The sequence below is a fragment of the Ictalurus punctatus genome, chromosome 11 (assembly GCF_001660625.3).
Source record: "Ictalurus punctatus breed USDA103 chromosome 11, Coco_2.0, whole genome shotgun sequence".
In the NCBI taxonomy this organism is placed as follows: domain Eukaryota; kingdom Metazoa; phylum Chordata; class Actinopteri; order Siluriformes; family Ictaluridae; genus Ictalurus; species Ictalurus punctatus.
In genome coordinates this window covers 13,311,712-13,323,047 of record NC_030426.2, presented here as the reverse complement: position 1 = coordinate 13,323,047, position 11,336 = coordinate 13,311,712, and the positions used below count along the sequence as shown (strand labels likewise).

At 37.0% G+C, this 11,336-nt stretch overlaps 1 protein-coding gene across 2 annotated transcripts; it reads left to right on the top strand.

The window, feature by feature from the left end:
- Positions 1-1,695: 1,695 nt before the first annotated feature.
- On the top strand, positions 1,696-10,521 carry slc26a6l (solute carrier family 26 member 6, like). 2 transcript variants are annotated; one of them, XM_017479741.3, is made up of 19 exons: positions 1,699-2,076; positions 2,231-2,370; positions 2,994-3,104; positions 3,445-3,620; positions 3,742-3,906; positions 4,001-4,153; positions 4,350-4,432; positions 4,532-4,679; positions 4,780-4,893; positions 4,993-5,070; positions 5,253-5,348; positions 5,541-5,647; positions 5,735-5,804; positions 6,299-6,391; positions 6,529-6,639; positions 7,026-7,424; positions 8,040-8,094; positions 8,728-8,870; positions 9,767-10,521. In XM_017479741.3, the coding sequence occupies exons 1-19, from the start codon at positions 1,937-1,939 to the stop codon at positions 9,788-9,790; spliced, it is 2,406 nt and encodes an 801-aa protein (XP_017335230.1). In that variant the 5' UTR covers positions 1,699-1,936; the 3' UTR covers positions 9,791-10,521. The 2 variants fall into 2 exon arrangements, 1 of the variants encoding a protein (XP_017335230.1); XR_008397219.1 differs by lacking the exon at positions 9,767-10,521 and having other exon boundaries at positions 1,696-2,076; positions 7,026-7,942; positions 8,728-8,789.
- The last annotated feature ends 815 nt before the right edge of the window (positions 10,522-11,336 follow it).

Genomic DNA, 11,336 nt, shown 5'->3' with positions numbered 1-11,336 from the left:
TGGTAACGCTTTCCACTGTATTTTGGAATGTGACTTTGGGAATTTGTGCTCATTGAGCCAGAAGAGCCTTAGCAAGGACAGGTGCTGATCTCAAGGAGGAGACCTGGTGTGCAGTCAGCATGTTCAGTGGGATTAATGTCAGGGCTCTGTCAGGCCACTTGACTGCTTCCATACGAACCTTGGCAAAACAATTCTTTATGGGCTTCGTTTTGGACCTAGTTTCTTAAAAGGGGAATTGTCATTATGAAATAGGGGCTGCTTTAGTTCCACTTAATGGAAATAATGCTACAGCATACAATGACGTTCTGGACAACTGTGTGCTGCAAACTTTGTGGCAACAGTTTTGGGAAAGCCCATATATGGGTGTGATGGTCAGGTGTCCACTTACTGTCGGCCATATAGTGCATCATGACCACTCATTTAGTTGTGTTGTGTCATTGTCAAATCAAGATTTAGGCTTTAATGTTTTACAGCTCCATCTCCTCACATGTTCACTAAGGGTTTACATTTATTTATTGTCCAGCTGAAAAAATGACTATATATATTATGGACTTAGTGGAATGTGCAGTACAGCATAATAATAGCTATAGTAACTGATAAAGATGTCATTTCAGTTATATTGTATTTCCAGTGTGTATTAAGCATAAATTACTAAATCCTTATAATGTTCTATGCATAAACAAGTGAATAATAAGTGAAACACAGGTTTGCAGTCCATGGTCCTTTTTGCTATAGAGGCTAATCTTTAAACAGTGATAGAAATATTAACCCTAGTAAGGGTTTGTTTCCCGCCGCTGCCCTGTGTGTGCAGAGTTTGTATGTTCTCCCCGTGCTGCGGAGGGTTTCCTCCGGGTACTCTGGTTTCATCCCCAAGTCCAAAGACATGCATAGTAGGCTGATTGGCATGTCCAAAAAAAGTGTCCGTAGTGTATGAATGGGTGTGTGAATGTGTATGGGATTGTGCCCTGCGATGGATCAGCACCGTGTCCAGGGTATACCCTGCCTTGTGTGTCATGCGTCCTGGGATTTGCTCCAGGTTCCTTGTGACCTTGTAAGGATAAGTGGAACAGAAAATGGGTGAATGGATGGATGGATTAACCCTAGTTTTCATTTTACAAGTACAAAAACCTGGCACTGAAACAGACTGTCCTTAATATTCAATTCACAAGAGTTTTAATCTTGAAAATCTTTTGCTAAAGTGATCTGAACTTGATCTGAAGTTGATCTGAAGAGCACATGGTAGAATTTGAAGGTAGTTTTGTTGAGCGTGATAATATTAATAATGTAGCAGTTTTGTATCAAGTATCCCATTATTATAACTGGGCAGGTGCTTAAAAGGTATAAGAAGAATGCATTTCAAGCTTCATTTTGTTTTAGAGTGAAATTGCTGCAGTGAACACTTGGATCCTATTGTGCTGACTGTGTGTTGTAGAAAATGATGAATCAAAGACTGATTGCTAAATGTCTCTTCCTGTTTCCAGTGATGAGATTATTAATTCATTCATGTCTTACCCAACATCCGGGTGGGATCTGTCACTAGAGCAGTAAATATTCACTAGAGCACACCAGTGGAAACTTGAGAAAAAGCTGAATCAGCATAAGCACAGGATTAACATTATAGTGTGATTTTTTATATTTTTTTAAAAAACATTATTTTATATCCACACTTGTGGAGTTTTGAATCATGGAGTCATACATCCAATCTCATTTTGTGTATTAATTGTTATTTATAGTTTATAAATGAGTATTTTAGATTTCTCCTTAAGTAATCATTAACAAAAAAGACAGCCCTTTTTACTACGTCTTCCTCATCCTATTTAAGTGTCTGTGAGTGTAAATTGCAAACTAGAAACCCCAGGAATCAAAAGGGTGAAGTCAAAGTATAGGATAAAGAAAATTTTTAAAATTCGATCTGAACTAGGTTTGTGCTGTAAGTATGGTTAGTGGGAAGAATAGCTCAGGGTACTGTGTGGAGAGGGAGATTCTGGATGAAGAGAGGCTGGAGGAGATGGCTAGGAGACTGGACCCCTCACACACCCACATTCCTTTCTCTCATCACCTGAAAAACTCACTCAGGTGAGACACTTAAACAAAAGGAAGATTTTTTTTTTTTAAAAATTGGAGTATGTGTGTGTGAATAGTGGTGGTATTATTTATTCCTATGAATTCCTATTAAAGTGAAGATTATTTCTTTCTTGTCTTTTGTCCCTAATCCTCTTCCCTCTCACAGGTGTTCTATTCCCAGACTGAAGCATAGAGTGGCAGGCTGTTTACCCGTGCTTTACTGGTTACCGCGTTATTCCATCTGGGACTATGGCATGCCAGACCTCATCTCTGGCATCAGTGTGGGCATCATGCACTTGCCACAAGGTGAGAGCTTCTGTAGCTTAAGATTATTTCCTATCAATTAATTAGTATCTTTGGGCAGAATAGGAGAAAGGTCAAACTGTTCAGAACAATAAACCTGTCGTTAGAGTCTGATATAATAACTGTTTTTATTTTATGAATGAGGAAAAACTAATACAGTTTTGTTAAGTAATTCTCAAATTTTCTGCTACTATTTACTAATATATTTTGAAAGCTTTATAATTTACAGAAAATATTTATATATCACATCACATAACACATTGGGTCATGCTAATAATCAGTAGGAGATGTCAGCCATTAAAAGAGATAAAATCAACATTTTAGGAGCATGTCTGTTACCGTTTGAATTTTACCCATAGCATTACACCTATTTTAAATATGTGGCATGCACGCATGAGAATTTTACATAAAGGATAACATTTCTCCTGTACAGTTTTCTGAACCAGAATGGTTCTGCAGTTCTAACAAGTTCTGGAGTTTTGCTTTGTGCTGGCACGTCTAATTTGCACTGTTACCGGTGGTTCAATACAACATTTGAGACAACAAAACTTTATTTATAATAATAAATAAATAAACAAAAACTAAGAGGGATAATGTGTGTGTATGTGTGTGTGTGTGTTTTGTAGGAATGGCCTACGCATTGCTGGCGTCACTGCCACCCGTGTTTGGACTGTACAGCTCTTTTTATCCTGCACTCGTTTATTTCTTCTTTGGGTCCTCCAGACACATTTCTGTAGGTGAGGAGTGTGTTCATACATTATTACCATGACAATTATTTTGTTTAACTAAATCCATTTTTGCTACATTTGCCATAAATTTAAAAACAATTTACAGTGATAAAGTGGAAATATTTTACATTTATTCACTTAGCAGTCGCTTTTATCCAAAGCGACTAACAAATGAGAAAAGTACAAGCAAAGTGGAAATATTTAACACACTATTGAAAAAAAAAAGCATTAAAATGGCATTATGGGTAAAATATTTGTTGGCTACCACACTATAGGCTTTAAATTCTCTAAATGGCTGTTCGTCATGTATTGTCTAACAAAACGTCCCTTTGTATGTGTGTGTTTGCAGGCACGTTTACGATTCTCAGTGTTATGGTGGGCAGTGTTACGGAGCGATTGGCCCCTGATGCCAATTTTCTCATCCTCAATGGCACTAATGTGACGGAGGAGGTGAACGTCACTGCTAGAGATCTTTATAGGGTACAAGTTGCTGCAGCCACTACGGTATTAGGAGGACTAATTCAGGTTCGCACACACATTTATGACAATGGAGATGTGATATGTGCAAACATGCATATTCACTCTCATCATGTGATGCTGAATTGTTTCTGAATTGCAATGGAAATACATTTTCTTATTCTTTCAGGTGATTCTGGGTTTGGCGCAGTTTGGGTTTGTGGGCACGTATCTCTCGGAGCCATTAGTGAGAGCGTACACCACAGCGGCTGCCGCTCACGCAGTAGTGGCTCAGTTGAAGTACATATTGGGAGTGTCTCCAACACGATTCAGTGGGCCGTTCTCACTGGTGTATGTAAGTACTTTCGTCCCCTTTGTGGCCATGTACAACAAACCTCATCAATTTTTTTTTGAGAATCCACCAGACCCTGTGTTCTGTGTGTATGCAGACACTAGTAGACATGTGTGTGCAGCTGCCCAATACTCATCTGCCCACTCTGCTCGTCAGCATTGTATCCATCATAGTCCTCTTCATTGCCAAGGAGCTGAACAATAGATACCGAGAGAAACTGCCAGTGCCAATACCAGTGGAACTCATTATTGTATGCTTCTTCTTTTTCATTTGACATTTTCTCATTCTTAAAGCATTATTTATCATATCCATTGTCTTTCATGGTTATTAACTGGATGGTCAGCACTTTTGTCTCTTTGTTAACATATTTGTATTGGGTCTATTTTTCAGGACTCAATTAGAGATAATTAATTGTGATTTTGTGTTTGTGTGTGTGTGTACAATAGATTGTGGCAGGTACACTGACATCATTCCACACTCATCTAAATGAGACATATGAAATTTCAGTAGTCGGAGATATCCCAAGTGGGTGAGTTGTTATTATTATTATTAGACTAATATCGTACATAAATACAGACAATTCTATTAACCACATTTAAGTTTGCTAATAATTTCTTGGATGATTCAGGCTTCAGCCTCCCACGATGCCAAACCCCAGTATCTTTTCTGAAGTGATAGTGGATGCCTTTGCCCTGGCTATTGTGGGATATGCCATTTCCATCTCTTTAGGCAAAACTTTTGCTCTTAAGCATGGCTACAAAGTGTGCAGCAATCAGGTGAGATGGCAAGCCATCACTGCAGATGGGAATTTTAATCAGACATATTCGTAATCACATAGTAACCATTTTTCTGTGTTTTTAATTTTTTTTTTAATAGGAGTTGGTGGCTTTAGGTCTCAGTAATACAGTTGGAGGTATTTTCCAGTGTTTCTCTGTCTGTGCTTCTATGTCTCGGAGTCTAATACAGGAGACCACTGGTGGCAGAACACAGGCAAGACACACACACACACATTTTTTACAGTGTTACATATGTTACATATATCTTCTATGTACAAACTTATAACCATTGTGTTCTGTTGCACTGCTGTAGATGGCAGGTGTAGCTGCAGCTGTGATAGTGCTGGTGACAACGTTGAAGTTAGGAACTCTGTTTCAGCAGTTGCCCAAGGTACATTCCTCACAAGTCTGTGGGCCAGAATACACTTCTGTCTGTTGAAATATATATATATATATATATATATATATATATATATATATATATATATATATATATATATATATATATATATATATATATATATATATAATTTGTATTTATGTGTGTGTGTGTGTGTGTGTGCATCCATACAGGCAGTGCTGGCTGCCATTGTGTTTGTGAATCTGAAAGGCATGTTCAAGCAGTATACCGACATTGTGACACTGTGGCAGAGAAGTAAGATTGATCTGGTAGGACGCCATAATAAACCTCCAACATTGTTACACATTCTATTAGTACAGTGTTTAAGCATGTTTTTATATCTGAATTATTAATGATCCACTCTTATCCAGTATCTGTGATGATTTATTATAATCAAAAATGTTTTTCATGCTGCATTATTTCAATGTATTATTTACAATTATTTGTTGTACTGTATATAGTTGGTGTGGTTGGTGACATGGGTGTCCACTGTTCTCTTTAATATGGATATGGGTTTGGCAGCCTCTATTGGTTTTGCCCTGCTTACTGTTATCTTCAGAACACAAAGGTGAGACATTTCCCTACTCTGCACCCAGACAATGTTTTGTCTTTCTGGTTTAAATATTCTTAAATGAGTGCTTCCTTGATCTCACAGGCCCCGGTACTCTGTCTTGGGCCACCTTCCTGGTACTGAGCTTTATTTGGACATGGACACACACCAAAAGGTGAGGCACATGGACATTATGCATGTTCACATTTCCTTGTTAAACCCCGATTTCTGGATATGATGTTTGAATCTTGAATGAATGGCAATTATATACTCCTGAGTAGTGTGTACTTATTAGTGTACCATATATACTTAATGAGTATTTTTATGTATTGGGATTCGGTGCTTTGGTAAACTATAAAGAGGAACTAATCAAACTGACTCTCAAGCCTTCTTGATTTAACCCCATCAGATCCATTGAGGGGGAAAAAATGTTTTTCCCCCTCAGTAAATCGATATAATTTTAAAAACCTGTGTTTTATGTTTACTTACTTTCTTTGTATTATATTACATTTTATTTGAAGATCTGAAATATTTATGCAAAAATATAAGAAATCATGAAGGAGGCAAATACTTTTTCTCAGCACTGTGAAATAGGCTTCTTTTTTTAAAGGCAAATTATGTTTTACTATTATAATAACAAACATATGGATAAATTTGTGTGTGTGAAAGGTAAGGGAGGTACCAGGCATCACCATATTCCACTCTTCAGCCACCATATACTTTGCTAATGCTGAACTCTATCTGGAAGCCCTCAAACAAAAGGTGCACATTTGTTTTTGTTTTTTTCTCATCCAATTCTCTCAACGTACCTCTTACACACATTGTTTTCCATCTTTATGCTTTACCTTATCTGGCATGTTTTTCTCTCTTGTTTTTGTGGCTGATGACTGTGATTACAGAGTGGCTTGGACATTACTAAGATGATCACGTATAAGCGCAGACAGGAGGAGAAGCAGAGACGAAGAGAGAGGAGGGCAGAAAGAAGGGCAAAGAGAGCAGCCAAAAGACAGGTATAGCAACATATCAAATCGTCTGATAAAGACCACAAAGCGTTAGTTAGTCTTTCTATCTCAAATGTATGATCCCATACTTCCAAGATTTAATTACTTAAAAATAAAATTCTGCACATTTATGGTTCAAGTATGCACTTCACTCACACTTTATTTATCTATTAGGTCTGACTATTTTTAAAGCAATTTTTTAAATAATCCTGACTGTTTGCAACCAAACTATTGCCTTTAGTTATTTCACTTATTGTACTATAATTAACATTACTGATCCGAATATTAATTAGTTACTTAATGAGTATTTTTTCTTTGCACTGCTGTTATCACACTGTTTATTTTTATTTATTTATTTTTTAAAAGTTTTTTACTTTTTTTCTTTTTCTTTTTAGAAACAAGTTCTCAGAGCAGCCTCTCAGCGTGCCAAAGGGTGCGTCTTCTCGATTGAAGACGAGGCAGGACATTATAAAGAAATATGTGGCGATATACCAGAAGAGGAGTGGAGGGACCGAGAAAATGGCACAGTGTTTGTCATGCCTGAGACCCCACATAACAGTTGGGTGTACCTGAAGGGTACTGATCCTGACACCACCACGCTAGGGTCCATGTCAGATCTGCAGGATGGGGACATCACAACACTGGAGTCCAGCAGTGAGGACACACTCAGCAGGGATCTGGAAAGAGTTTCCCTAGGCTCACTGGGAAAATGGACCTGGGATATCCATTCCATCATCCTAGACCTTTCACCAGCCAACTTCATTGACACTGTGGCCATCAAGACCCTGAGAAATGTAAGTGTCAAGAACAGTGTTAGGAATTGTGATCTTCGGGTTAAAACTTTTAAGAAAAGAGAAAGCAAAAGTACACAAAAAGAAGGTGCGCTTGCCCCACCACACATTTCCTGCACCAATCGCTTGGGAGAGTTGCCAAATGACACACACAGACCCACATAACTCAAATGGCAAGATCTGGCTTTATTTAAAGGAAAACAGAGCATGTATATCATGATTGGCACACAACAGAGACGATGGGTTAACTATTGATTGGCTTGGTGGAAGGGCATATTTGCATAAAACAGGAAGCATATCAGTGTAAGAGAGGAACGACTCCATATATGGTATTCAGGAAGTCATAGGAATGCGAGGAAATGTTATTTGGGATGGTATGTACATGTGTGCAAATGGTATTCGGGGAGACAAAGGAATGCACGCAAATGGTGAGAGGTTTTATCAGTCTGTACTTGGTTGAAACTGGTTTTGTGCAGTGGTGGAACAGTCAACAAAGGAACAAAGAGGAAAAAGTGTTCACAGTAAGCTTATCAAACTGTCTGAATGACACTCTGTATACAAATACTTAGTATTAAAAATGACAGCAATACAGAACATTTTGTCCTCTGTTGATAACAGATATTCCATGACTTTGGAGAAATTGATGTCTATATCTGCATTGCAGGCTGTCAAGGTAAGCACGACCAAATCTGAATATAAATATTTTCAAACAATGATCCAAGATTTTAACCACCACGAATTTCTGGTCAAGAATGTCCAAAAGTAACATCCTTTGTTTTTTTTGGCCAAAACATAAACATTTTTTAGCCTAGTGGTATGATTGACTACCTGACATGTCATTCCAGACAATATGCAGACCACATATAATTATTTTTATGTTCATTAATGTATGCTCGTTTTTGTGGAGTAATGTCTTATTGAAAAGACAGAGGTTTCGATATTAAAGTTTTAAAAATTACTGTACCTTGTCATTTCTCAATAAAGCATTAACTAATTAATATTGCTTTTCAATTTACAAAAGCATCAAAATCTGAACAAGTATTATTGTTCAGCTGAACAAGCCACAGTACAAAGAGAGAATCTCTCTCTCTTTGTTTTTTTTTAATCCAGCACTTGATTTTTAGTCCAGAGAGTCTTAAAATTTGGTTTTAGTTTTTGGCACAGATTTTCATTTTGGTGTATCAATAATATATTTTTAATCTAATATCCTCAGTCTAATTTCCTGTTTGACTGCTTTATAAAACTGCACACTGACACTTTCATATCCACTGTAGTGTATTTGTTGATTGTGTGACTCTAACTCAAGTTCTAGTGGTGGAGCAGCTGGAGCAAGGTGGCTTTTTTAGTGACATTTCCAAAGAACATCTCTTTACTACAGTACATGATGCAGTACTGTACTGCCTCAAGCACCATGGTGCAGCAACTCTGCCAAGCTACGAAACACCAGTGGTGAGCTTTCCATGCATACACACACGTATTTACAGAGCGAGACCTAGACCGACCGAGACAGAGACCGAGACAAACAGGGAGAGAGACAGAGACCGAGACAGACGGAGAGAGAGAGACCGACATACAAAGTGATAGCACTGCATTACTGAATAATGCCCTAGCATTCAATGAAGAGATTATATACAGGATCAAAATTATATACCAAATGCTTTGAGGGTCATGTAGTGCTTTTTAAAGGTTGTGTAGATATTGTATTAAAGTTAGTACAATACTAAAGAAGGGTTACAGTAGAGATTCCTAACTTGTTTATTGAAGACCCAAAGCCATTCCTAATTCACTGGTTATTTCTTTTCCTAACACCTGAGGCATGTAAGGGCTTGTGTGCACGAATAAAGGGAATAGCATGTTACACACCCGTGTTTAACTATAGTATCATAGTGTAAAGGTAAGATGGCAGACTGTAGATCTCTTTGAACATTCACATTGAGAAATCAGGGTTGTATTTTTTTTTTTCAATAAATATTTTATTCCATAATTCATGTATGTATCCTGTGGATGTATCGTGTAACAAAACAACAAACTGAAACAAAGCAAAATCCAGATTTATAGTTCAGAATCAAGAAGTCACAGTTTTGCTATGACCCTGATGATCTTCAGACCCAATCTGAGGAAGGCAATAAATGAAATGGAAATGCAAACTTTTGAACAAATAGCATTTATTTTATTTGCCTACTGTTAATATTGAAGCAGACTATATGACATTGTTGCTTTTACATTTATTTATATTATACTTTTATAAACTTTTGCACTTGACTTTCCATGTGCAAATACACTGTAAATAACACAATTTATAATCAAATGCAACTCTAATGCATAATTCAAATATGTCATTACAGTGTATGAGCAACACCAGACTCTGAGACATTAACTACAGTGAAGTACATCTGCAGCAATCTGTTTCTCTCTCTCTCTCTCTCTCTCTCTCTCTCACACTCACACTCACACACACACACACACACACAAACAATGATGTGGTGCTACCACTGTGAACTGTATAAATGTGAGTTTCTCTGCCTAGTATAAAATGACACTTCCTTTAGTGAAGTACAGACACCATAAACAGGGCTGGTCCCTGTGTTTTGAGAATGATACATTCTGTTTATTATGTATTATCTGTTCATAGGAAATTTTATGGCATGTTAGTCAAAATAATGCATAATATTGACTTAAATTATTAAAAAGGCACATACATGTTTTTTTAAAATCTGTATTTAACTTTATTATTTTAAAAATGAACATTTAATATCTTTAAAGAAAATGACAGACTGCTAACATTTTTGTGACTTCTGAAAACATTGCAACAATGTTACAGTTACAATAAATAGCATCATAAATGAATAAAGATGGTCTTCTTATGGATGCAGGTGAAATAAAATAGAATATTGATTAAATAAATAGTAATAAATAATCACAACCCCTGTACAGAGTATGAGTTTGTTCAATCATCAGTTTAGACATGCTTTGATGGAACAGATGTAAGAGACAGATCATGTCAGTTGAGATGTGGTGTTTGTGGTAACAAGTTTAAACTGATTGACTGACTCATGAGCACAACATAAAACTATAGCCAACTGAGGCTATTGACATCTGGTTTCTCCATAAATGTAATAGCATATATTTACTGAATCTCTTTTATTCAATGAAAACTCAAGTGAACATTCTTTCACACTCCTTAGGAGGTATTGTAGTGCATAAATATGTAAACAAAGATTATAAAATATGGCTGCATTCCCATAAATAAATAAATAAGTCAATCAATAAATAATGTTGCCTTCAGTGTTCTACAGCAATGGTTCTCAAGGTTTTTGTAGCCAGCGATCCATATGCTCACTAAATTTCACGGAAATGCACCCAGTTGATTTGTGTTGTGTTGAAGGAGAGGACGGATGGATTGACATTAAATCTAAGCCCCACCAGTGGGGGAAGTGAAGCTGACCAAAAATTAACATTGACTTTGTCTTTTCAACACTGAAAAGCAATGAATTATCAACATTGCTTCAATCTAATTTAGCATTGAATACTTACCCTCAACCAAAATGATGATTCTGATGGAATTTCAACATTGAATCAGTGTCACCTTGGTATCAGGGAAGTTTGCCTCAGGATGTGAAATCAACATCATGCAAGTACATTATTAGTTATGTACTATATAGCACTTAAGGACTTGTGTGTCTCTAGATGTATGCATACAAGATGTGTGTGTGGTTGTGAGTGTGTACATGTTCTGTATTTGCCGTGTGCTGCTATAAGTTAGATTTGTTTGGAAATCATTTATGTAAGGGTACTACACTAGAACTATATTTGTTTGGTTCAGCTTTGTGGACCTTTTCCGTGCAGAAAGGGGAACTGATGGCAGGCTGTGCATTTCATACAGGCTATTGCCTGCAAGAAATGATCAAAAGATTG

Bases quoted from the DNA above. Each gene is read 5' to 3' on its own strand.
- slc26a6l (XM_017479741.3), top strand. From the start codon at position 1,937: ATGGTTAGTGGGAAGAATAGCTCAGGGTACTGTGTGGAGAGGGAGATT. The intron at 5,648-5,734 runs GTGAGACATTTC...TTGATCTCACAG, and splicing joins GTTATCTTCAGAACACAAAG to GCCCCGGTACTCTGTCTTGG. The intron at 7,425-8,039 runs GTAAGTGTCAAG...TGTTGATAACAG, and splicing joins CCATCAAGACCCTGAGAAAT to ATATTCCATGACTTTGGAGA.